Genomic DNA, 26,428 nt, shown 5'->3' with positions numbered 1-26,428 from the left:
CCAGCTTCAAGCTGGCTTTAGAGGAGAATTTACTGGCTCAAGGAACAGAGGTGCAGGAATGGCCCTGGCTTCAGGTCTGGATAGAAAAAGGGGCTCGAAGGAGGAGGGCACAGGGTCACGTCCTCTCCCAGCTGCCTCAACGGGGTCCTGCACACCCTCAGGCAGGCTGGTTTTGCTGGGCCCACAACCCCGGGAGCCCCAGGCTTCCCTCCACCTACCAAGGCCTCTGGTAAGACACAGCTGGTCTCGTACTGCCAGTGCTCAACCAAGGGCCCTAAGGCCTAGGCCTGCCTGACCCAATCCCCTGCACAATTGTAGCAAGGGCTCAGGGGGTGCCTGGCCCAGATGTCAGGTCCCCACAGCCCTGGGGTTGTCTGCAGGGGGTGAGCGCCCCCAACGCCCGCTCCCGATGCTCCTCTCCCTGTATCGTGTCAGCACCTAGGAGGTGCTCAGGATCAGCACTGATTATCAATAGCTTGTTGCTGCTGAGTCTAAACGGTATCGTCCTCCATCTGTCCTATTGTGGGCCTGCCCATCAGACACATTTCTTCCCTCCCCCAATAAGATTCTGCTTCATTTCACCAATGTTCCTCGACGGGTCCTCAGTGCAGGCCAAGTGCTGGGTGGTGCTGGGACAGATCCCATCCCTGACCTGAGGAGGTCACAGCAGGGGAGGAAAGGGCATCCTCGCCAGCCTGCCCCACACGAGTGGAGGGCTTCTCCGAGGAGAGACCTGGGTTCCGCCTTCCCCGGCCACTCTGTGTCTTGTTTGGAACCAGGAGAGGGGAGGGCAGATGGAGTGTGAGCCTGCTGTGTCATGGCATCCGGCAGGAGGGGACAGCTCAGGATTGGAGGGCAGGCTCGCCTTTAGAATGTGTCTCTATCTCCCGAGTAGAGACAGCACCCCTCTCGAAATCCTATTGTAATTACCCATTGACTCACTGCCCCACCCACACCCCAAGTTCAAGGAGAAGCCTGCCTCCTCCCCATGACCCAGGCCTGACACATGGGACATGTGGAAAGGTGTCACCAGCAAGTCAAAAGAACTGATTACCTAATTTATTTTAATCTCAGAAAATTTGTCTAATCGATTTGGAGGCCTCCACTGCAGGAGACCTGCCCCCTGCCTGAGTCCCTCCCTAATGTCAGCTTACACTGAAGGAACCTGAGAAACATTTAGGGGCCAGGATCGCCCCTCACGGGCGCATTCCAGTGAAATCAGCAACTCCCTGATTTAAGGGCCAGGTTAAGAAAAGGGGGAAACTGAGACTGAGGCAGCATTTGTAAAACCGGCTCGGATCGTGGTAAAGCCACGGGCCACAGTGCTGTGTGTTTGTTGCCACAACAGGGCAACCCTGGGCTCAATCCACACGCCCCAGAAAGTGTGTCAACTCAGTGCCTGTGCACTCGTATGATTAAAGTCATAGCTGGCAAAGGGAACCACATACCCGAGGCCCCTTGATCGGCACCACTGAAGCCCCCTGGGAAGCTCACAGACCTCTCCAGAGCCGGCAGAGGGCCCCCACATGCTTGTGCTTCTTTGAGGTTGGGGGGGGGGCAGCTGGGGGACCCACAGACGGTGAGGTGAGGCCTTGCGGAGGCCCAAGGCGAATCTTAGGGCCTCCACTAGCTGTGACCCGGGCAAGTCACTTCCCCCATCATGGGGGCCCTCAACCAAAAGATGGGACAACAGATCTAGAATATGAGGAAGACAAGGTGAGGGTTTATCCCAGGGGCAGCCTGGGGAGAGGGGGTCCCCAGGGGCTGTGTGGAAGACTGTCCTCCCTGAGCTGCGCTGGCCTCCAGCCAACCCCGCCTTCCAACCCTTGAACACCAGGAGATGCGGGAGTGCCCTGCGAAGATACAGTTTGCAAGGCAAGTGGTAAAAAACTAGTTTGGTTCTAACTGCTTGAGGCTGCCCCTCAGCCCTGAACAAGGACGAAAAGATCCTGACTCGTGTTTAAAGTCGATTGGTGTCCCCGCTCCCTGTAACGCTGCTGGTTACAGGGCTTTTTGCTTAAAGCTGCAAAATTACTCAACAGAACCACCTAACGGGCTCTAGCCGCTTCTAACCCTCGAAGCCAGGGGGCAGCCGATCTGACCCTGGGGAGGGGGCCAGGCCTAGCTCACTGCAGGAGGTGGACGGCCGCAGCCTTTCGGATGAGCCGTTGGGTCAGGGGTGAGTTCGGCTTCAAGGCATCACGCTCCATCAGGAGGCTCCTGTGGAAACAGGGACAGGGTCTGTGGTGGAATCTTCTAGAAGGATGTGGGGCCTGATGGTTCCCGGGCCCCAAGGCAGGACAGGCAGCTCGGCCTGGGGCTGAGATGAGCAGAAAGCAAGTTGCTCCCCTTCCCGGGCTACCGGAGAGAGGGGACAGGAGGGACAGAGCCCAGCAGCAGGAGGCCTGACCTTGGCAGGGGGACCAGGTGGTGAACCAGGCGCGGGAGGTTCAAGGATGAGAAGGTAGGGACTCCAGTGCGTAACCAGAACATCCAGTGTTTGGAGAACATTTTGATGCTGTCCCCAAGACACACATAGCTGGGTGAGCACATAACTGTGGCTTCATCTGCCTCAGGAAGCCAGGACCCATCCTTCCACCAGACAAGAGGGTAGAACTGGACTGTGGGGGTCAAGGGGAAGCCAGGCACGAGGCCCGCTGGGAAGGCCAGTGGCTATGGAAAGGCAAGTCTGAACAAAGCAAGTATCGTTTAAGGGAAAGACCCCCAAACAATTGACAAGAGTGATTCCGTGGGGTGAGGGGGGGTTAAGGGGCTAGGCCTGGCCCTAGGGGTGGGGATGCCATTGCAGGGGGCCCAGGATCTCCACCTTGGAGGGGAGGGGCGTGAGCTTCCTGTCAATGACAGGAGGGCACTCGGAGGCGAGCCTGTCACCCTGGCTGCAGCAGGTGGCCCTCAGTGGGCTCATGGGCTCCAGGCTGCCTGTGGGGCCCGTTCCCCCTCAGCTCGCCCATGGACAGACCCCCTGCTGCATAGTGCCCTCTGCCCAGCCCAGAGGCTATCCTCTACCCACCATGGCAGGCCCCCACCCTGCACCTGCCCCAGCTCCCCTGCTCCAGCCCTCAGCCCTCCTATCCAAAGGGCCTCACCTTCCCTGCCAACCCGCACCCACACCGGGACCTGGAACTCTCTAAGGGATCTGCCCCCTAAAGAAAGGGGTGTGGCTTTTATGAACCACACGTGTCCAAAGATGCTTCAGAGTCTTAACCGATTCCAGAGCGTGTACACCTGTTTCATCAGCACTGAGAACACCTGCACTGCTCCGTTTGGAAATGTTGTTGGGGCAGCTGGGGCTCATCCAGCATGCACCGCCTGAGCCTACGCTCAGACCCTCGGGCTTTCCACCTGACTTCCAGGGCTCCGCCAGAGGCCACCCGGGACTCACCGCAGGGCTTTCACTGGCTCTCCTGACACCTACCCACAGCTCCTCCCTTCCTCCCTTTCCCTTCGGTGTTCTGGGGTGGGGGGTGCAGGGGACCCATGAGGAGGGGTCACATCTCACCCCAGAGGTAGAAGATCTGGTGCAGGAACCAGCATGGAACTCGGCTGCCCCATGTAGGGCAAGGCGAGTCAGGTGTGGGAGCTCCAAGGCTGTTAGTGAGGGCTGGGCTTTGCAGAGCTTTCTTCTGGGGGCACCCCCGCCCCCACATCCCTAACCCTCCAGCCCCTCCTCCTAACCAGACCATGGGTCTGGTCAAACCCGCTGGTTTCGGGCCTCCCCTCAACTGTCTTCTCCAGGACATCCTCTCTCCCTAACTCCCCACCAGCTCCAGCTACCCCACAGCCTTGAGGGCAATGTGCCCTGCCCCAGCCCCATTGTGCGTGCGTGCGTGCGTGCGTGTGTGTAAGAGATAGTTGCTAGCGTTACTTCCCACATGAGAAAAAAGAACCACCCGCCAGGCCTTGGGTCTGCCTGCCACAACCTCCCCCCCCGCCCCGCCACCTCCTGGAGCCCAGCAGTCAGCCCCGTGAGAAAGAAAGAGCATCCCCAGCAGAGGATGCGGCATGTGCAAAGGCCCAGGACCCTGAAACAGCAGGTCGTGTTGGGCAACTTACAGCAAGGCTCGAATGAGGAGTGGGCTGGGGAGGGCAGGAGGACCAGCCTGGGGGTGGGTGGACCCCCTCTGGCCAAGCCGAGCATGCTAACAGGGAAAACCAAGCCCCCCCCCCCCAGCCTCGGGCGGTGGGAGGTGGGAGCCTCAGGGCAAGCTGGAAGCCCGTGGGGAGACCCCCGTGAGAGAGGGAGCGATGCTCAGAAACGTCCCCAAGCCCGGCGTGGGTGTGAGCGAGGAACTCACCGTGCCACGTTCTTGTGGACTCCAGAAGTGCAGTTCAAGGCCGCGTGGATCAGTAACTGGTTGAAGACGTCTCTCTGAAAGGTCACCAGGCAGGTTGGGCTCCTGTAACGTGGGATGAGGGATGGGAGCCCCCACCCCACTGCGGGCAGGGCTGTTCTCAGGGGCAAACTTCCCAGGGGATGCGAATGGTAAGGACACCCCCGCACCACGGGCGCCCATGCCGAGAGACCCTGCCGGACCCAGGCTGCTGGTGTGGCCGGAGGCTCACCTGGGCATTGCTGCCTCCGATCTGGACGATACGGTAGCGGATGGGCAGGAGCAGTTCCACGACACGGTCCGGGTTCCCGTTCTCGGCCTCCACCAGGGCCTGGCACAGGGGCAGCCCCACGTCACGGGCCAGGAGGTGCTGGGAATTCTCCCCGGGGGACCTGCCAGCCGGAGAAGGTGCCCTCAGTCACCTGCAGGGCACTCTGCGCTGCCCGTCACAGCACAGATGCCTCCCTGCCTGACTCAGGCGTCCTGAGGGAAGGGTGTCCCCGGCTCTGGGCCTGACACAGCAGGTGCTTTGGTCGGGCGAGCCGACAGAGGAGAAGCGGCCAGGAAGGGGAGACGAGGGGGTTCTCTCAACCCGGGGTTGAACTCTGCTGTTCACTAGCGACCTGACTTCAGGCAGGCCCCTCAACTTCTGGCCTCACCTTGCTCATCTGTAAAGTGTGGGGAACAGTGCCAACCGCTCAGGGCTGTCAGGAGGCTTGCAGACGATGCGGGTAAAGGCCTGGTATTGGAGTTGGCCCCGGGGCCGAGGCAGACGGCTGTCACGGCCCCTGTCTCCCTGCTGGCCCTCAGGTGGCCGCTGGTCTGGGTCACAGGGCCTGCAGCCATGGAGGCAGCGGCCGGCTCTAAGCCTGTCTTAAAAGCCAGAATCAAATACTCGGGGTGCCTGCGTGGCTCAGTCGGTTGAGGGTCCGACTTCAGCTCAGGTCATGATCTCACAGTCTGTGGGTTCGAGCCCCATGTCGCGCTCTGTGCTGACAGCTCGGAGCCTGGAGCTCCGGATTCTGCTTCGGATTCTGAGTCTTCCTCTCTCTGCCCCTCCCCTGCTCATGCTCTGTCTCCTTCTCCTTCAAAAATAAGTACACATTAAAAAGATTTAAAAAAAAATACTCAAGTGCTTGGTGGGCTCCCCAGGCCTTCCCTGTGGTGAAAAGACAGCCAACAGCGGACACCTCTCCTGAAGCTGCCTCCCCGGCCACAGGCCACGGTTCGTGCAGCACAGCTCTGGGAGGAGGGCTAGGGCAGCGGCCGTGGCGGTGGCCAGCCCGCGCGTGGCCCCCAGGACAGACCACCAGGGGTCATGCCTCCCGCAGCTCCAGCCCTACAGGCGGGGCTCAGCTACATCCCCGGTGGCCCACGCTGCGGAGGACCCTGGGCTCCCCGGAGCCTCCACCCCCCCATGCCAGGAGCTGTGCCAGGGAGCTGTATGACCGTGTCACTGCACCTCCCTCTCCTGCCACTGTCCCCAGCTTGCAGAGGAGGAAACTGAGGCTCAGAGCAGAGATCTGAGGCTCAGTCCGGGATCTCAGATGCTGTAAGCAGCAGGTCTCTCTGGTTCTGGGGCCTCACCATGTCCCCCGTGGGAGGCTGTGCCCATGACACAGATGCTGTCACCCCCAGCCGGGAGATGTGCCCCATCTCTCGGGGGAGCAAGTGTACCCCGTGGGATACATCCACCTGGGAGCACACGCCTGTGGGGCACACGCGTAGCGGCAGCCGCCCCCCCCCCCCCCGCCATGGCATCCCCACAGCCGTACTCCCCGAGGGGGCGCCCACCCCCAGCACCCCCGGCGGGCAGGGGCAGGGGCAGGGACGGAGCCGGCCTCGGCACGCCCCCAGTACCCTGTTGCCCTCTCAGCAGGGCCCAGTCTGCGGTGCATACTCGCTGGCATCCTGCAGGGTGGTCAGAAGCTCCTGCGTGGTCTGGGGGTCCCGAGCACCCAGGGATGCCATCAGGAAGTGCACGTCGTTGAGCAGCAGGATGTGGTCACGGCTGTGCTTCTGGGTCACCGACAGGACGTCCTGCCACCGCTCCCCCACGGACACCCCTGAGGACACGGGGAAGAAACCACAGGCCTGGCATTCTGCATGAGCACGTCCTGCGCGGGGGCCTCCTGTACCCCCACACCCCCCAGAGGCTGGGCAGGGGAGCGGGGCCGGCAAGCGGCATCGGGCCTCATACTGAGGCCTTCGGGCCCATTTTATGTTAACTTCTTGTAATTATAAAAGCAACACGTTCATAAGGTAAACAAATTAACCTACTGAAGGGTAGTAAGTGCAGTTTCTGGCCCCTTTGACAGCCCCCAAAACCATTTTCAAAACTCTCCCTGTGGGGGCGCCTGGGTGGCTCAGTCGGTTAAGCGTCCGACTTCGGCTCAGGCCATGATTTCACGGTTTGTGGGTTCGAGCCCCGCGGCGGGCTCTGTGCCGTCAGCACAGAACCTGCTTCAGATCCTCCCTTTCCCTCTCTGTCCCTCCCCTGCTTGTGCTCTCTCTTAGTCTCTCTCAAAAATAAACTTTAAAAAAAATACATAAAATAAAATTCCTCCTATGGTTACATATGACGCCTGAGAGATACAAGGTGTTTTATAAAAATCTGCTCAGTTAATAATTCTCCCACCTTCGTGTCTAGATTTCTCAACTCTATAGACAGCCCCTACCCTTCTCCGCTCCCCAGCAGCACCTCCCGACTCCCAGAAGTTACTAGCTTCTTCCTGCTTCTTGGGGGCACCTCCCGAAGTGGTTTGGGAGATGTTGCCCTTGACCTCTGTCTCGGCCTGTCAGGTGGGACAGGTCTCTTGAGTCTCCACTCTGTGGTGGGGGAGTGAGTGTCCTTTGTCTTGCCTCCACATGCCCCTGGCCCCACGACTGTGCCTCCCAGCCTCTGTCCCTCTGAGCCGCCCCCCACACGTGCACCAAGGTGAGAGGCTGCAGGGTCCCCAGAGAGTTCCAGGCGGCTTCAAGCCCTGCCTCTGCAGGCAAAGGGCTCACAGGGTCTCTGGGTCAACAGGATTCCACCTTTCTTCCAGGCCCCTCGACAGACCCGCTTTCAATTTTGCCGCTTTACCATCTGAACATCGTGAGCTGGCCTGGAAAATGCAGTAGCAGCCTCTGCTCTGGCCTTGGCCTACCCGAGCTCAGCCCCAGCTGCCTCTCAGCCTGGACCACACCGACCCTGCTCTTCGGTCACTCGTCCCGTAGCAGGTTGCCGGTTTCTGTGTCCTGGGGGGCAGTGGACAGGCTGCTCCCTGCACCTAATATCCTTTCCCATCCCTGCCTGGCACAACCCTGCACACCCTAACATGGTTCACATTTCAGCTCCACGAGGAGGCCTTCCTGGAACCCTCCGGAAACAGCTTGCCCTGCCCAGGTCTCATCCCCACGTTGTCCCGTTGACCCAGGGCCTGGAGCGGATACAGGTTGGGCCTGAGGGGAAAGGGAGAAGCATCTGGCAACCGGCTACCTGCAGAGTGTGGGATGACAATGTTGAGAAACCTCGCTCTCTGAAATCCCGGGGAGTTGAGAAACGGTCACCTCCCTTGTTCTGAGAGAGGAGGCAGCACCCAAAGAGAGGTGGCCAGGTGCTACCCGTGCCCTGCGGGTCCGGTGGGCAGGCCGTGGGAAAGGCACGGGGCCCAGGGGCCTCAGCCGGGCCGGAAGGCAACTGCAGAGCCGGCACCCAGGCCCACAGACGGGCAAGCCACTTGGGCCTGCAGCGGGGCCCTGAGTGGCTCGATCATCAGCTGCTGCCCAGCTCTGGGCCCAGGTCCCCTTCCTCTCGTCCTGCGGGAGGAGAGAGGGCAGAAGAGCGCAAGGGGAGTACGCAGACCGGGCTACCTTCCATGTGCAGCCGGTACAGCATGGAGCAGCTGTCCACCACATCCAGCATCGCTCCACTGGCCTTCAAGCTGGGGAGGATCTGGAAGACAGGGGCGGGGCGGGGCGGGGGGGGGGGGCACATGAGGGGCCGCAGAGATGGGCCACGCGTGGGGCCTGCACGGAGCCAGTCCTCAGCAAACAGGAGCCCCCACCACCGCCCCTCTGCCTCAACTACCAGGATCATCCCCTTGCCCAGGCCTGTGGCAGCTCCGGGCTGGAAACCTGAAGAAGAGAGAACCATAGCCTCCAGCAGAGGCCAGGCCAGCATCTGTCACCTCCGGTCCCCAGCCTCAGGCCATGCCAGTGGGAGGCTGTGTCACCAGTTCCCAGGTCAGCATTCGGCTGGCCTGTCCCCCACGGCACTTGAGTAGTCACCCTCCACTTCTCACTACACAATCCTGACAAAACTCGACAGGAAGACTCAACTGACACTTTACTGAATGTTTTCCTTGGGTTTAGAGCCCTGGGCCCCAGGCATTTCTGTGACCCCGGTCTCCTGTTTCAAAGTCTGCACAGGGGTTCCCAGGAGCCGTGAATTAGGCTGGTTGTCTCTTAAAGGCACACGTAGGGGCTGGAGGAGGGTGGGTGCGAGCTAGTGTTCAGCGGGCACGGAGTTACAGTCGGAGAAACCAAAGAGTTCTGGAGACAGGCCGTGGTGACAGTCAATGGACCCAGGGCCGCCAAACCATACGCGCAAAAATGATCCCGGTGCAAATCTCGTACATATTTTGCTACAGTGAAAAAAGTTCCCGTGGGCAGATCACTGATTCTACCAGAGAAAAGCAATCTAAAATGACTAGAGAAAAGCCCGGGATGCCAGAAAGGACCAACTTAGATGCGTCATTCTACCAGCACCCACGGCGCACAGAGTCCCCGAGGGTCTTCGACCCATCTGGGTCACGGGTTACGCCGCTACGTGGGGCAAGAATTCACCCCAGCAGGCCTTACACAAGAGGGGAGTTCTTGCTTCAGCTGTTGTTTCTGGCTGAGACAATACAGACGGGCTCAAACACCCGCTAGAGACTAAAAAGGCAAATTTTTGCCCTCAACCAAACTAGGTGCAAAAGTAGACTTACGTGCGTATCGTAAATGGTCAGCGCGGCCTCGTATTCGCCCTGGAAAAATCAAGAATCAAGGTCCCGTGATCAACATGCAGCGAAGGGGAGGGGCGCCTGGGGGGCTCAGCCGGTTGAGTGTCTGACTCTTGATCTCGGCTCAGGTCATGATCTCACAGTTTGTGAGTTTGAGCCCCGCATCAGGCTCTGCACTGACCGCCAGGGGCCTGCTTGGGATTCTTTCCCTCCCTCCCTCCCTCTCTCTCTCTCTGCCCCTCCCCCATTCGTTCTCTCTCTCTCTCTCTCTCTCTCTCTCTCAAAATAAACTTTAAAAAAACAAAAACATGTAGCAAAGGTGAAATGTAGCAGAGGTGAAACGTACTATGAGAAATGAGCCGAAAAGCCAATCCCCACCCCCCACCCCAGCACATCCCATGGCGGGGGGGGGGGGGGGGGGGGGGCAGGGGCAGTGTCCCAGAGGGTCTTAGGGTGGAAGAGGAGAACCACTTCTTCTCTGGGCTCTTGGCACCTCTGCTGCTAAGGGGACAGTTTCTATTGAAGCATTATTGTCCCCATTGTGCCTGTCAGACTCTTAGGAGCTTTCTCACGTTATTTTTCTAGTGTTTTTTTTCCCCCTGTATTTTCCTTGTCTTACGTTCAATGGGGACCACTGCTTTCTTCCACACACTGTGTCACTGCATCTCTGTGTCACCGCGGACCCTCAACTTCTGGGCATTTTCCTTTGGGCTTTTAGGGAGCTTCTAGATTTCTTCCACGATAAGCACCATTGTAAGAAGCTCCCGTACGAAGGGGACCGAGGGGCAGAATCCCTGGGGGCGAGGCTGTTCCCCACACCCTCACTCTCACTGGAACAAAGCATTTGGAGGGTCTCACAGCTCATTCAGGTGCAGCCTGAGGGGTGGGAGCTTCGTTCACTCCAGCGGCTGAGGACACTTGACCTAAATTGTGTCCACAAATTACATGCGGCTTACACGGCTTCCGCGTCCACACAGCGAAAAACACCTAACGTAGTTTAAGCCTGAAGAGCTATTTGAAAACCTTAATGCTCTGTTACACCAGACACCATTTAAACATGCAAACCCAAACTGTTATCCCGGGGAACCAGCAGAAGGTAGACAAATATTTATTTCTCTGGACATCTTTGTAGGATAAGACAGCTAACCAGCTTACCTTCTCAATCAGATACAGAGCCCAGTGCCAATAATTATGACAAGCAAGCATATCAGAGTCCTGGGGGGAGAAATGAGAGAATTAGAGAAAAATCTGACAGCCTGTGGGAAAAAAAATACCAGCTGTGGTTTTGTGACAGTGCAGGACCGTCCCCCGACCTTGAGTGCGGGAAAGGTTCCCCGGCACCCATGCTGAGGCCGGCCTGTGCCGGGCACCTCTGTGCCCCGACGTCCCCGTCAGCTCTGAGGACGGTTGACACGGAGGTCACCCTGCTCCTCAAGCCTCAAGAAAACGAGCGATGGATCCACAAACAGGTGCCGAGGCCCCCGGGGTGTCCAAATCCCAATAAAGCCGCAAGGATCAATGAGCCCAGGGCTGGACTCCCCTCAGGAGCTGGCGAGGCCGGCAAGGAAGGGGGGGTGTGGCTGACGACTGGCAGTCTGCAGGCCCCATCGTGAGCACTAACCCTTCCTTCTGTGAGGCTACCGCGAACACTTCCTCCTCTACCTGGACACCACCTTCTACCTCCTGGAAAGAGGAACTGACAACACCTTCTCCAAGGCCCACGTCTGCTTGACGACACCCAGGCTGCCTGTGTCCCCTCTTCCTCACAGGCCCCTGCAGGCCTTGGTGTCTTTGCTCAATCTGGCTGGAATACCCTCCACCTCCCCATCTATCACCTAGCAAACTCCTAGCCACCCTTCAATACCCAGCTCAGGGGCTGCCTCCTCCAAGAAGCCTTCCGTGACCACCTCACCCTCAAGTCCAGGGGGGTTGGATGCCTCCTCTGAGTTTCCACATTCCTAAGAGTGTCCCTATCATGGTGTGGTTCATGGGCTGCTGGGAAGCTGCTCACTCCACTTGATCAGGCCTTTTGAGGACAGAGAAGTCTGGGCTGGACTCTCCGTGGGGTCCCCAGGGTAGGATCTTGACTGAGCTCCAGTCTGCGGCAGGAGGAGGAGGAAAGGGAGTCCCAGGCCACACTATCTAAAGCAAGACTGTCCTGCCAGGCCAGAGGCTGCCAGGAGCCACAGCAGGGGACAGATGCAAGCATTACCCGGCCAGACTGGGCTGCCTCATTTTACACATGTCTTCAACCAACACCAAGGAGAACTCATTTGGGGGCTTCCCAGTTGTTACAACAGCAGGTATAGAGATGAGGAAACTGAGGCTCGGAGGGTCACTTTCTTGCCCTAGGGTCCAGCCAGGCCTCCAACACCCAACACCCAGTAAAATCGCAGCGTCTGGGGGAGGGATGTGGATGGAATGTGCTGGAAGGCCCTGGCCCAAGCCTTCCCTGGCCTCCCTCGGTTCTGCCTGGGTAAGCCCCTGGCCCTCAGCCCAGAGGATATGGCCACACAGCTGCTCCTCCTCCCCCAGACTCAGCACTCTCGCAAACACTATCAGTATCTGCCTAGGGGAGCCGACTGCACATCATTGCCCCATCGGCCCCTGGCTGCGCCGCGTGCTCCCCGAGCCCACCTGTGGGTTCCATGCTGAGCCAGCCGGCTGGTGGTAAGACACAGCTCAGGGTTCTTACAGTTCTCCCCCGTGCCAGGCTCTTGTGTCCTCGGTCATTTTCTGACCCGTTCCTTTACACCAAATGCCCCAGCCCAAAACTTCTAGAATCTTCTAGATTCTAGAATCTTCTAGAATCTTCTAGAATCTTCTAGAATCTTCTAGATTCTAGATTCTTCTAGATTCTAGATTCTTCTAGATTCTTCTAGATTCTAGATTCTTCTAGATTCTAGAATCTTCTAGAATCACCTGCAAAACACCAGCAGGTTGCGGGGAGCCCTGTGGGTCCCTGGGGACACTGCGGCTCGACACAACCCAGCTCCCCCAGAACTAAGCTGCAGCCTGTAACTTCTGTCCTTAAAGCCTTAACCCAAGGGGATGGGCGGAATTTTCCAGGCAGATGGCCCATCGACATGAATCGTACCTTCCAGTGGGTTTCTGAGTGCTGCATAAATTCCAGTCCATCCTTGATTTCTGCTCTCATCTCGTGAATATGGGCGATGGTGTGCACCGACCATGCGTCTGTCGGGTTAATGGACAAAGCCTACGTGGGGAGGGGGTGGAAGATGGTCGGAGGTCACAAGGATTAGTCAGGCCGCCTGGTGACCAGGTTATGTGGGGACCAGGGGCCTGAGCTGCTGGAGCGCGTGCGCACCGGGCCCTGCCTCAAAACAGCAGTGACCCCGAAGTCCAGCCCCGCTGACCATCTACAGGATGCCACCAGCGAGGATCTCACCGCCCATTTCAAAGGTGAGGAACTGAGCTCAGGGAGGCTGAAAGACCACAGCTGGGTCTTTCCAAAGCCAGGACCCATCCTCCTGGCCCCAGAGCCTCCTGCACGCGGCCGAGTCACCTGCAACTTGCCGGCCAGCCTCTCTGGGCCTTTGTCCCCCCTGGTGAGGAGCAATGCCGCCACCCCCTCGGGGCTGGCCTTGGAGATCAAGTGGATGCGGTGGGCGTGCATGAATGCTGTGCAGACTGCCGAGTGCTCACGGCTGCCCCTCGTGGATGACCACGCGTGTGGCAGCCCGGGCTCATTCTGACGGGATTGCTATGAATAACAACAGCCACTCACGTGACCGGGGAGCCTGCCGGGTGACCAGCAAGGCGGGCAGGACACGGGGCGTGATTCCTACCCCCTTGTAGCTTTCTTTTAGTCCTGTGTTCAGCTCATGCTTACTGCGCACCTCCTAAGTGCCCGGCACAGAGCGGCAGGCTGAGGCTCAAAGTGGCCCAGGGGACAATCCACACGAGCCCAGGTCCTGCACACCAGGCCGCTCTTTCCTCCAGCCCCACTGACTGCCTCGGTGCCCCGTGCCTTTCACAGAGGCAGAGGCCTTGGCCTGGCACCTGCTGTGAGGTCTAGGCAGACAGGTCTTCCCCGGTAAGCCTGCCTCTCTGCTCCCACCCGCTGCTTGCACGGGCCGGCCCGGTCCACGTGGGGGCGCTGTTAAGAAAGAAGGTGTCCTCGGGGACAATGGGCACCTCGGCAGAGCCCTGCAGGACCAGGACACTTCGGGGACTGCAGGGGCACGGCAGCGCCGACCTGGGGAGGGGGTGTCCTGAGAAGGGATCCCCTAAGTGTGCTGCTCTCCTGCGGGGCACAGCTCAGGGCAGGGAGTGGCCCAGACCTACGGCCAAGATTAGGCCCCACCTTCCACCAGGGGCTCCAGCTTCCTCCCAAGTCTCCCTGGGACAGAGCCAGGAGGCACTGCACGACCCGCCCTGCCTGTCCCCCTAACCTTTGCCCTAGGGCCCAACCCCGCCCCCATCGCCCTGAGCCTCAGCCTATTACGTGGCTCCAAGCTTCCTGAGCTCAGCAGGCTGTGCTTCCCCTGCCTGAAGCCCTTTGCTCTCGGGGCCCCTGGGGTTAGGCACGCAGAAGCTCACGGCCCAAGCATCACCACCACCACCACCACCACCACCACCACCGTGAGGCCTCTCCAGACTCCAGCGGAGCCTGGTGCAGCCCACCCTCGCTCTCCTGGAGGCCTGGCAGTCACTGTCACAGCATGGCCTTGCCCAGTAATCACCTCGGGTGTACTGGTGTTGGGCTCAGAGCGTGGCACTCGCTCGAGTGGGTACAGCAGGAGAAAGGGCACCCCATTCCACCACGTCCTGCTCCCGGTGGGGCGTCAGCCTGCACCTTTTGTCTGCCCTCTGGCTTCTCGAGCCGGTCTGACAGCCCTCCGGCGCTCAGGGCACCTTCCCGTGGCTGACCCGCTGGACAGCGCGTCCTGCTCCCTCAGGCCATGGAGCCCAGACCGCCATGGAGCATGGAACCGTCCCCCTGCGCTCAAGTCTGGGCTCCATCTGTGTAACTGGAACAGGTTTCAGAAACCTCATGGCCGCTTGGGCCCCCCAAGGGTGCAGGCTGCCCCCGGGGGAGGGGTGCTGTGGGCAACCACGGCAACGTCTATGGGGAGGAACACTGGCTGGGATGTGGGGGGAGCCGGGTCTGGTGCAGGCAGCCTAACGGACGGTGGTCGGGTCAGGCGGCCCCGGTGAGCAGACACTCTGCCCTCCCTGAGCTGCCTGGACGTGAGCAGGCTCCAGCCATGGCCTCTCTGCGCCGTGGCCCCCTCGTCTGGATGGCGAGGAGCGTGCTGCCTCGCAGCGGAGGGATGAGCAGACTAGAGTGGGTGTCTGTCACGGAGCCAGGCACAGGGCGCCCCCGGGTACGCGACAGCCCCTCCCTCCTGGGGTCCGTTTCCACTCCTGGGAGGAGAGGGGCTGGAGGACACGGCCTCCGAGGGCCGCAGAGGACACCACGAGCCCCAAGTCCACCGCCGCGGCCTACTGCTCGGTCCCGGTCCGCTGGTGAGGGGCGTCCAGCATGCACCTTGGTACCAGCCGGCCCTTGGCGGGAAGGGCCCAGCCCGACAGGAGGCGCTTGGCAAAACCACACTCCTCTGCACCCTTCACCATGGTTCCCTCCCTCTGGGGGGAGGCAGAGGTCGAGGGAAGAGCTGGCTGACAAGACCCCGGCCCCCCGGGTCAGGGGCCACCCGGAGGCAACCTTTGTCTGTGACCGTGGAGCTCTGGACAGAGACAGACTAGAGCTCGGGGAGCCTGGGGCGGCCCTGCACGGGGCCCCGAGGGAGAGGTGGACACAGCTTCCCCGGGCCTCATTCACCTTCCTGGCCCGTGGAGGCAGTTTGCGGACTGTGGGAGGGCCTGCTGCCCTTGCTGGTAATATGAGTCCTCCCCAGGGTCTCTCGGGAAACCGGACCAGAGTGGGGGGGGGCGGGGAGGGGGAGCCGTGTGGGCTCTGCCCCCCCTGACGCCACCCCTGAGGGGAAGGGCCCACTTACCTCTTTGGCAAGCTTTTCTGCCTTGTCATAGAAGTTGGTTTCCATCAATCCAAAGGAATAGATGCCTTTCACGTAGCTAAAAAAACAGAGAGGAAACAAACAAAAAGTCTTCAACAACAGTGGACTGTGCAACCCTCAGTATGGGCCGAACCATGTCCCCCAAAACGATGCTTGAGCACGGACCCTAATTTGGAATGCAGGCGTTTGCAGACGCCATCGAGCTGAAGTCCTGCGGGACGAGGGTGGGCCCTAGACCCAACGACGGATGTCCTCACGAGAGGAAGGAGAGGAGGACTCGGACAGGGATGTACAAACAACACACGAAGGATGGAGCCACGTGAACACAGAAGAGGCGCCGCAGCCACGCAGCTGCAGGCCAAGGAACACCCCGGATCACCAGCTCCCGCCGGAAGCCACGGAGAGGCGAGGAAGGAGCCTCCCCTAGAGCCTCTGGAGGGAGCACAGCCCTGGTGATGCCTGGATTCCCGACTTGTGGCCTCTGGAACTGTGAGAGAATGAACTGTCGCTTTAGGCGGCCCGGTCTATGGCACTTTGTCCCAGCAGCCCCAGGAGATGGACACACGCCCCCTCCAGGTACCACCCCAAGCACCAGGCTTCCCAGCAACTGGACGCTGCTGATCGGTGGGGAGTGCCGTGACCCCCCAGCGTCGGCACAATCGTCTACCCCAAACCCCGTCTCTGCAGTGGGCCCCTCTGCGACTCACAGCCCACCCCCTAAGCATCAGCGCGCTGTCTCCACTGAGGACGACAAGGGCCCTCTCCTGCCTGTCCGGCTGGTGACACCCACCTGGAGGCACAGCCCGGGACACCTGCCTTGGGAAGTACTGGTGAGCACAGGCTGGCAGTGGCTTCTCTGCTGGCCAGCGGCATGCACACCCCCAGCCCAGCCCCGCCTGTACTTGCTGGACAGCTCCTCCCCAGACCCCAGCTCCTAGCGGCCAGGACCCGTCTGTCCCGCTCGCTCCTGGCCCAGGCCCGGCCCGGGAGGGGACACTTCACTGAATCAGCACACACTGCCATTTCTCCATCGCTCGTCTGTGATCATCAGCACTGAGTGCCGGGCCAGTCACATGTGACAGAGGCAGTCTTTTGCTGTAGTTTTGTGGGATCCCACGAAAACAAGGAAGAACAACAGAGTTTCTACTGGTGACTCAGGTGTTATCTTTACTACCGCGCATAGTGACAAAGTCTAGCTCTCACGATTCATAGCTGCAGTGTTCTAGCACACGGGCTTCCAGACTTTTCTTTTAAATACTGCTTTCCTTCTTTTTTTAAGTTTTATTATTTATTGAGAGAGAGAGGGAGAGAGAATCCTAGGCAGACTCTGCACTTTCATTGCAGAACCAGATGTGAGGCTCGAACTCACACACCATGAGATCGTGACCTGAGCCGAAGTTGGACACTTAACTTACTGAGCCGCCCAGGCACCCCTTAAATATTTATTTCTTTTAAATATTTAAATATTTTAAATATTGCTTTTAAATATTTATTGGGGTCATTTAACCTTCCACATTGAAACATGCATTGAATGCTTATGGTGTGCCCAGTATTGTTAGGCTCTTGGGATGGTTACTCTCATGTGTCCCCTTGGCTGGGCTATGGTACCCAGTTGTTCGGTCAGTTGTTCGGTCAGATACTATCTAGATGTTTCTATGAGGGTATCTCTCAGATGTGATTAAATCTCTCAGATGTGATTTAAACCTACAGACTTTGAGTGAAGCAGATTACCCTCCATAATATGGGTGGGCCTCGTCCAAACAGTTGAAGACTTAAGAGAGAGGACCGAGGTCCTCAGAAGAAGGAATTTTGCCTCCAGATTACAACATGGACTCCCCAGACTGCTGGCCCGTCCTGTGGATTTCAGACTTATTTGCCAGTCCCTGCACCTGCATGAGCCAATTCCTTAAAATCAATCAATCTCTGCCCCATATAAACATGTAAATAATATAGCTACAGATATTCATACCCTACTGGTTGTGTTTCTATAGAGAACCCTGCCTAACCCAGCTCTCCAATCCACGGGGCTGTCTGATTTTCACAACCATCCTGTGACTAAGACACAATGAAGGCAATTCTGTGCAGCCATCACACGGGAGGGAGTACCGCTCAGGTACTCCAGGCCTCCCTCTCCTCCTGAGCACACAGCAGAGCTCCACTGCCTGGTGTCCTGGGGGGAGGGGGGTGACCAGCTCTGGCCAATGACTTGGGAGTGGCAGGGTGGCTCTTCCTCCGTAAGCCTTGCCACCGTGAATCCCTCAGGGGTGCCCTCTTCTCTCCCTCTCAGTGACCAGTGTGTCCAGAAAGCATCTTCACCATCTGGGACCCTGATGTAGGAGGGAGACAATGACACGGGTGCAGAGCCCTGGGCCCTCCCACGACAGGGGTGTAGCATGTGTGAGAAACAAGCCTCTGGAGAACCAGAGGATGCTTGTTACCACAGCAAAAACTACCCTGGGCTGACCGATACACATGCTGCTGCCTTGTTCACAGGATGCGAGGAAGAGCAAACAGATCTTTTCACTTTCGAGAACTCGGAGAAGAGCCACAGCAGACTCACGATTTCCAGGGCAAGGCCAGGAGCCTTGCCATGCTTTTAGGACAGAGGAGAGAGAGAGAGAGTAAGAAAGAAACGATGTGATTTCCAGTTGGCACATACCTGCTAAGGGGGATGTCGGGCGTCCAGAAGGGGTATATCCGAGCTACAGAATCCCGCATCTGTTCCTGGTAGCCCAGATAAAAGTAGGCATCGTGGGAAAATTTTAGGGCTAACATGTCTGTTGGGTGGTCCCAGAGAATCTGTTCCCATAGTTCACAGGCTCTGGAAAAGTTCCTGAAAGCCAAGGAGAGATTTCTCAGCAGCGCTGAACACGTAGTTCATACACATGTGGTGGGCAAGAGGCATCGTTTCTTGCCAGAGTCTGATATATGTATATATGTATTTAAATATATAATTACATATACTATATGTAATATATAATTATATATTACAATATATGTTTATATAAATATTCCTATATTAAATATTTATATTTACATAAATATATTTATATATAATATATATTTATAATATATATACATATATATGAGAGACAGAGAGACAGAGAGATGGGGTGTGGGGAGAGAGACAGAGGAGAGAGAGAGAGAGAGGGAACATATTCTACATACACCCACAAAAAAGCTTCCATGTTAGGTTGTGGCTCAGAACATTGAAAAACCAGTGGGAAGTTTTACTCTGGAATTTAAACAAACAAAAAAACTGGTTTAACAGGCTGCCAAAGGCAATCTCCCTGGGACCGGGAACGAGCTGCGTGAGGGGGAGCCAACTGAGGGGGAAGCCCACCCCCGTGCCCTGCCGTGCAGACACCTGCCACTGACTCAGCCCCTTTTGTTCCTGCTTCGGAACCCATGAGACATCAGCTCAGGACGCCTAGCTGTGCGGGGCATCTCCCCTGGCTGCGCAGACGCAAGGGGCTGTCCCAGAAATGGGCTGCGGGACCATGAAATACAGGGGGACAGCTGTGGCCACAAGGGAGACGGGGGACGGACAACCCGGAAGGCTGTGAACAGATGTTCGCGAGGGTATGTTGGGGCGAGGATAGGGCGAGTGCTTTCTGCTCTGGTCTTTCATACGTTTCTGTAACGTGGTCCTATCATTTTTGTCACAAACATAACACCCAATTCATTTAAAGAAGGAAAGTTGTCTGGATGCTAAATTGGAAATCCTAGCCAACTGTTTTCTCGTTCTGCAGTCACGTGAAGGCACAGCAGACGGGCAGGATGTGATTTTCACTGAGAGATGGCCACGGGAGGCAGGGCGAGCCCACCCCTGGTCCCGCTTCCCAAGGGCGGTGGAGGAGCCCCCGGGGCATCGCCCAGCGCGGTCTCAGGGTGCCAGCCACGGCCGGGGAGGCCCTCACCCCTTGGCAAAGGTCTCCACTGCAGACACGTGCAGCCGCTCCCGCTGCGTCAGCGGCTGTGTTTTGGAGACCTCCACCATTGTCTTCACGGCCAGGTCCAACTCCCTGTCCAGCCTCACGGAGCTTCCGGTGCCGATCAGCACGAGGCCATTAGAGATGGCATGGCCCATCGCTGGCGAAAGGTTGGAAAGCAGCAGCTGGTGATTCAGGGCGTCCAGCTCCGCCCAGCCCGGCCCCGCCCCGCCCCGCCCCGCCCCGCCCGGCCCGGCCCCGCCCCGCCCGGCCCTGCCCTGCCCTGCCCGGCCCTGCCCTGCCCTGCCCGGCCCTGCCCGGCCCTGCCCTGCCCTGCCCGGCCCTGCCCGGCCCTGCCCTGCCCTGCCCTGCCCTGCCCAGCCTCGAGTGGGGAATAAATACCCACATCCCTGGAGGGGCAGGCCAGGCGGCTGGTCGGCTGTGCGCCGGGCCCCCCCGCAGCAGTGGGGAACCCAGCCTGGGCCCTCGCCACTCACGAGGAGCGAAAGCAGCCCTAGAGACACGCTGTACCTCCGCAAATATTTTTCCAACAAGGGCATTCTGCCAACGTCTGGAGCATCTTCCTTCACTGGGTGAACTGCTCAGGGCTGCCTGCCGGCTCCCACGACCCCCCAGCCCTAATTTCCCTCATCGGCTGATATTGTCACTACCACCAACGCCGGGCCTCCAGGGGGCTGCTGAGGAGATGCTCCATGCAGGGGGGGCTGGTCCCTGGAGTACAGTCTGCTCAGCCACTCATGCGCGGAGAGCTTTTTGGGGGGTGGGGGACGACAGGGGAGGGTATGCCTTGTGCCCTTGTAGCAACCTTGCTGGCAGGTCTGCAGACCCCCGGGTCCCCCTTGAGCTTCCTAGCCCCCAGCCTGAAAGAGGCACGGGGTCCGCCGGCATTTGGAACTCAGTCACTGGCGAGGCCGGAGACCCAGGACCCAACCAGAGTGTTGGGACGACCCATGTGGCCCCCATTTCTATCCTGGGGCCCGAGGTCTGCTCAGAGAGCCGGAGCCCATTCCTGGCTCCTGGTCCCCCATAGGCTGGGCTCAGCTTCCTTCTTCCCCCATCCCGTGCGTCCTGTCCTCAGCGGGAGCTGGCCACAGTGGCATGGAAAGGGACGGTGGTTACTACCCTGCCCTCCTCAGCCCTTCCTCCAGGCCTGGAACCCCACCCCTCCTGGGGCCACCCTCCTGGGGTTCCGAAATGCACGGGGCTGACCTCCCCATGCCCTCTGTGCACACGGCTCATCTGTGATGCCAGCCTCCGTCACTAGGCCCTGGCGGCCCAGATGCTCGGGCTAAGCCTCACTGGTGTCCTAAAAGTCCCCAGGAGCCACCTCTGGTGTTCTAGGTCAGCTCTGGAAAACAGAAAGCCTCATGTGGTCCTAGCCACCCAACTACCAGCTGAGTGGTTTGGGGTACGTTTCTCATTCTCTTTCCTCCCCTGAGAAATAGGACCGGTGTCTTCCCTGTCGACCTGACAAACAATTAGGGAAAAAATTAGAAAGATGCCTTACAGGGGTGCCTGGGTGGCTCAGTCAGTTGAGCGTCTGACTTCGGCTCAGGTCATGATCTCACAGTTCGTGGGTTTGAGCCCCGCATCGGGCTCTGTGCTGACGGCTCAGAGCCTGGAGCCTGCTTCGGATTCTGTGTCTCCTTCTCTCTCTGCCCCTCCCCCACTCATGCTTTGTCTCAGTCTGTTTCTCAAAAATAAATAAATGTAAAAAAAATTTTTTTTTTCAAAAGAAAGATGCCTTACATGGAACCTGGCATCTCTATGAAGGCAGTGCTATGCCAAGCCTACCAGTGGCTCTCGTCTTGCTGCCCTCCCTCCGGGCAAAAGGCCAGCCTGGTCACTGCCACCAGCCTGCCCTCCCCAGGCCAGTGGAGTCTCTCAGTCAGAGAGCGCTCGGACCCACGAGACGTGGCTCCTCAACCGGGGGACAGCATCACTCACCGAAGGTCGGATCTGCTGCCTTGAGCTTTGACAGGCAGCCCTCAATGCCACCAAGACTTTTGTCATTGGTCCATTTGACATACTGAAATAGAAAAGGCAAAACAACGTTGTCCCCAGGGAGTCCTTAGTTCGCGTTAAGGAAGGCATGTGTCTGAATCTGGATTTTCTCTCTAGACAACGAAGTATTTCATGACCTGAACTGCACCCGGGTTGGTCTCATGCGAAGAGCCTGAATACTCGTAACTCAAGGCACACTTTCTAGGGCGGGTGAGGCCCCCATATTCAGGAAAGAAGCATCTAAAGAAAGCTTCTTCCTGACAGGTGACCTGCCCCGAACATCAACTTCTTTAGCCATTAGAGGGGGCCTCAAAGTCGGGCGCCACAATTGGAACCTTCCTACTTTCCATTCATTCTTTTCCAAAAAGACCTTCAGGGGCGCCTGGGTGGCTCAGTCGGTTGAGCGTCCGACTTCAGCTCAGGTCGTGATCTCACGGTTCGTGGGTTCAAGCCCCCCATCAGGCTCACTGCTATCAGCACAGAGCCCACTTCGAATGCTCTGTCCCTTCTCTCTGCCCCTCCTCACCCCTCTCTCTCTCTCAAAAATAAAACAAAAAATGTGTCCTATCAAATGTCTGACCTGCATCTACACAGAATTAGCAGAGTATGCTTTAATAAGACACGGGGGAGTTGGAGCGGAGACCCCCACACTCGAACACAGGATGGCCCAGAAATGCTGATAATGGGACAGAAGATACACAGGCAGGGTCCGGGGAAGGACTGTGCTACACTGAGGAACGGGCTTTGTAACAAATCCGGGGCTCTACTGGGGCCAAAACGTGCAGGAAGGGCACAGAGTTCAAATGAGCACAGTGGAGTCCTTCGGCAAGCTCACAGCATCTCACTGGTTGTTTCTTGTACTTATGTTTCTAGAAGCTTCCTCGGTCCTTATGTTGTGTGGATGGAGTTCGTAGGCAGGGTTCTCACTGCTCATGATAAACCCGGCTCTAGTTTCCCATCGGTGTATACAGACCCAGGCCTACCCTGCTCATCATCTGCCTCACTGCAGGAGTCAGTGCAGCTCTCTGAGCCTCAGTTTCCCCACCGTCAAACAAAGTGGTTAGACCCTACCTCTTGAGACCCTCCTAGTTCTAAAACTGCAGGCTCCTTCACTGGTGTTAGAAATTACTGGTAATACGGTGGCGGGTCTTGGAGCAGCCATAGATGAGAGTGGTATATTCAAAAATTGGCCCCAGCCAGGGGCCGAAGCCCGAAGTGGAGGGGCCCCATATCAAACCCTCAGCAGACCATAGAGGGAGGCCTGGGGAGAGTCAGCATCCTGATAAACATTGCTGTCTGCCTGACCCTGGGGGCACCTCTCACCCACACCATGGGTTGTCTCCAACACGTTCCCATGCACCAGGGTCCGGAGTACACAAACTGCGCTGTAACCCACTGCTAACATCATTACGCAATTGAAAACAGCATCCCCTACTTCCCAAGCTGTTGGCTGTGGGGCCTGTAAGCATTACGAAGCATGTTTGGGTCCCCTGTTTGGGCCCTCCTGTACCCAAGTTTGCCAGGAGATTTGGGCAGGAATGGGGCGGAAGAGCTTCACTGTTTATAAAACAAGAGTGCTGATAAAGATGTGAAGCTTAGGAAGCCTTGAGTGCCACCCTTGCTCGTGGTCATCGTCGACCGGCTTTCCTGGGAGAGTACATCACACGACACGGGAGTCTGGCCGTAAATCTAAGCAAAGCCGTGCTGGATGGGGGTGCGGGGCATTGTCTTGCACTTGTGTAAGGACCGTTCATTGCGTGGTGTAAGTAAATGTAGCTGTTCGATGGGCCAGAACATTTAAAAATGAAAAATAAATCAGTTAAAAGCATTTGGTAATTTTAAACACCTCCCCACCGGCCGTTAGAGAGGCCGCCGCACTGCCGGGCAGGCATACCTGGGTCAAGGTGGCATCAAAGAGCTTGCAGGCCTCGTTACTCGTGGTTGACAGTGGGAGGCCCGCATCCTTCCATGCCTGCACACAACAAGAAGAGACTCTCAGGGCTTTATTCCATGTAGTCCTCCAGCCATAAATGTGAACCCCAACCCCCGAGCACAGAAGATCTCCAAATGCCTCGCGTCATGTGAGTGTGGGTTTCCATATGAGCCAGCCTTGTGGGGCTGGCAGGGACTCTCAGATTTCATAGACGGTGCAGAGCAGAGGAAGCCGAGTTGTGGGTGCGAGGGGGCAGATCCTGATGCAGATCCCAGGGGTCCCTAAATAGCTGTGTGCCTTCTGGCAACATCCTCTCTCAGACCCTTCGCTGGCCCCGAATGGGGCTCTGGAGGATGCACGGGGTGACTGTGAAGTGTCTGCCAGGGGAGCACTCAGGAAACGGGAGTCCCTGATCTGGCTGAGGGGAGGTCTAGGGGGACAGAAAAGGGGTAGAGCCTTAGAGAGCTTGGCCGGGCAGGGTGGACTTTCCAACTGGCAGGCAAACACGGTATCTGCCAAGCACAGTAACAATACCTCTCCTCTCTCCACTTTATCAAATGATGCAGACCTACAAGTCTGTCAGCAGAAAGATCTAGAGATCGTTAGAACTGTTCACTGTTAGGGCTGCCCTTTGGATCCTGCCGGGGTGCACAGACCTGCGACCCCGCCCTGGGAAGGAAAATGTCCTCTACTCCCTGAGCACAGCGGGCAGCTCCTCAGGCTGCATGGCTGGGGGGCAAGTCCTCCGGCTCCTCTGAACTTCACCTTCCTCATCTGCAAAATGGGTTCAGGCTGCCCACCCTGGAGGGTCCGAAAGAGACACTCCTGCGCCACAATGGCTGGGGCTAATGCATTATAGGTCTCGGGGTCTCCGCGGGGTCCGAACCGCGCCGCTGGGGTCCCACAGGAGGGTACTCTGGTCCCTTCCTGCACCCAGGTGCTCGCCTGTCCCTCGGGGGCCGGTTCCCCGGAGGATCCAGGGTCCCGCGCAGGTCGGTCCCGTCCCCGCCGCCGAGCGCCAAGCCATGCCGGGGCCGCGGGGCCCGGCCGGGTTCAACCTCCGCGTACCTGGCAGTCGCGCAGCGGAGCGGTGGCGGCCATGGGGGCAAGTGGGTGGCCGGGCCGGTGATGTGGGTCCGGGCGACTCCGCACCTTCCGCGTCGGGGCGGGAGGGTGGGGCGGACACCGCGGGGCGGAGCTGCCGCGCTTCCCCGCGAGCTCACTGGTCCGCGGCACTGGCCCCGCCCCGCCCCGGGGGCGCTCCGAGGGGGTCCTCGCCTGCCGGAGGGGAGGAGCCGCTGCGGGAGCCTCGGTGGGCGCACTCGCCTCCCCCGCAGGGCAGCGGGGCAGCTCGGGATTCGCTCACCGTCCCAAGTCCTGCCCCACTCCCGCCAGGGGGCTCCCGCCTGCAGGCGACCCTGTTGGGGCCGCCGCCGCGGAGTCCCTCGGGAGGCAGGGGGGCCCTAAGGCAGCGGTCACTTTCAAGCTCTTTGGAGTCCCCCGCGGAAGCCTGGCGCGCACACGTTTCTAGAGGTCATTTTTTGAACTGAAGCAAACCGTGCTCACAACTACAGTCTGTGGAAGAAAATGTGCTATATGATCCCCTTAGGTGGCGTTTACCAACATGCAAAACAGTGCACTGCGGAGGGACTGGTTCCTGTGTAAACAGTCAAGAAACACGAGACAGCAGCAGAAACGAAACTCACATCAATGATGCCCTGGTGGTGCTGAGAATTCTCTCTTGCAGGGCACGCGGAGGCCTGGGACTGCACTGGGATCCTTCTATCTCCTTGGCTGGGATGTGGGCATACCAGTGCTCTTTATTTTTTATTTATCTTTGTAGATCTCAGATATACACTTCTCTGCTCTGCCATGCCGGCAAAACTTGTCCAGAGTTTTACGTGGTTGTTTGAACCACTGACACTGCACTTGTCTGGGACACTAAAGGCCCTCCGGGCCCAAACCCAGCCGCTGCCTCCGCCTCCGGTTCCTCATCATTTGGTCTGACACAGCCCCTTACTTGAACCACCTCCGCCACCCCACCCCCTTCCTATGGCTTCCAGGACACCACACCTGCCTGGTTTCCCGCCAGCCCCACTGAGGCTGCTTCTCTGGCGCCTTGTTGGCCTGACCTCTGAATACTGGGGGAGTCCAGAGTCTGCCTTCTCCATTTGTGCCTCCTCCCCTAACATGACCTCTGATGGCCCCAATCTGAGTTTTCAGCCCTCATCTTTCCTGTGGTCTTAGCTCAGGATGCTAAAACAAAATACCCTAGAGTGGGGGCTTGAGCGGTAAATATTTCTGGCAATACTGGAGCCGAAAGTCCAAGGTCTGGGGGCCAGCGTGTCAGGTACTTGGTAAGGGTCGTCTCTCTAGTTTGCAGATGGCTGCCTTCTTATGTCCTTTCCTTGGTGTGTGGTGCACTCAGAGAGAATGCAAGAGAGAGAGAGAGAGAGAGGATAAGAAAATAAAAGCCCTATTAAATGTTGCCTACAAAAGAACGCTTTAATATAAAGACATAAATAAAGTGAAAGTAAGTGAATGAGAAAAAATACGCCATATAGACCGTAGGCATAAGAAGGCTAGTATGGTTATTTTACTTTCCAGTTTCACTGAGATACAATTAACATATAACTTGGCTATTTTAATATCACATAACTAGACTTCAAAACAAAGATTATTGCTAGAGATAAACACAGACATTTCACAATGATAAAAGGGCCAATTCATTAAGACATGACCTCAAAATGTGTATACATCTAATAGAGCCTCAAACTACATGAAGCAAAAATTGACAATTAAAAACAGACGATTCTCTAGTCATACTGGGAGAGATTAACATCCTCTCTCAGCAAGTGATAGAAAAGCTAGACAAAAACCCAGAGAGGACATGGAAGATCCAAGTGTCAGTACCAACCATCTTGAGCTGGTTGACATTTATAGGACAACCCACCCAACAAAGGTGGGATAAGTGCACGTGGACAACACATCAAGGCAGACCACACTAGGTATGAGCTTTCAAGCAAGTCTCAATAAATGTAAAGGGATCAAAATCGCATAGAATGTGTTCCCTGACCACAACAGGCTTAAGCTAGAAATCAAAGCCCATAAAATTTCACAGAAACTCCAGATATCTGAAAAATAAACCACACATCTTCAATTTGTAGGTCAAAACCCAAACAGGGGAAAGTAG

The 26,428-nt window shown here is 57.7% G+C and overlaps 1 protein-coding gene across 1 annotated transcript; it reads right to left on the bottom strand.

Moving 5' to 3' along the window:
• Positions 1-1,044: 1,044 nt before the first annotated feature.
• Positions 1,045-24,443, bottom strand: TTC38 (tetratricopeptide repeat domain 38). Its single transcript, XM_027070438.2, has 14 exons — positions 24,304-24,443; positions 23,197-23,274; positions 21,246-21,327; positions 19,266-19,437; positions 18,005-18,178; positions 15,328-15,403; positions 12,438-12,557; positions 10,496-10,555; positions 9,326-9,364; positions 8,208-8,289; positions 6,253-6,418; positions 4,585-4,744; positions 4,317-4,390; positions 1,045-2,220 (listed from the first exon to the last, which is right to left on the bottom strand). Exons 1-14 carry the CDS (start codon positions 24,334-24,336, stop codon positions 2,127-2,129), a joined length of 1,410 nt encoding a protein of 469 aa, XP_026926239.1. The 5' UTR covers positions 24,337-24,443; the 3' UTR covers positions 1,045-2,126.
• Between the last annotated feature and the right edge of the window lie 1,985 nt (positions 24,444-26,428).

This window comes from Acinonyx jubatus, chromosome B4 (genome assembly GCF_027475565.1).
Source record: "Acinonyx jubatus isolate Ajub_Pintada_27869175 chromosome B4, VMU_Ajub_asm_v1.0, whole genome shotgun sequence".
NCBI lineage: Eukaryota > Metazoa > Chordata > Mammalia > Carnivora > Felidae > Acinonyx > Acinonyx jubatus.
This window is presented reverse-complemented; position numbering and strand designations above follow the sequence as displayed.

Bases quoted from the DNA above. Each gene is read 5' to 3' on its own strand.
- TTC38 (XM_027070438.2), bottom strand. From the start codon at position 24,336: ATGGCCGCCACCGCTCCGCTGCGCGACTGCCAG. The intron at 12,558-15,327 runs GTAAGTGGGCCC...CTCCCCACGTAG, and splicing joins CAGAAAAGCTTGCCAAAGAG to GCTTTGTCCATTAACCCGAC. The intron at 6,419-8,207 runs GTAGCCCGGTCT...CCGTGTCCTCAG, and splicing joins GTACCGGCTGCACATGGAAG to GGGTGTCCGTGGGGGAGCGG.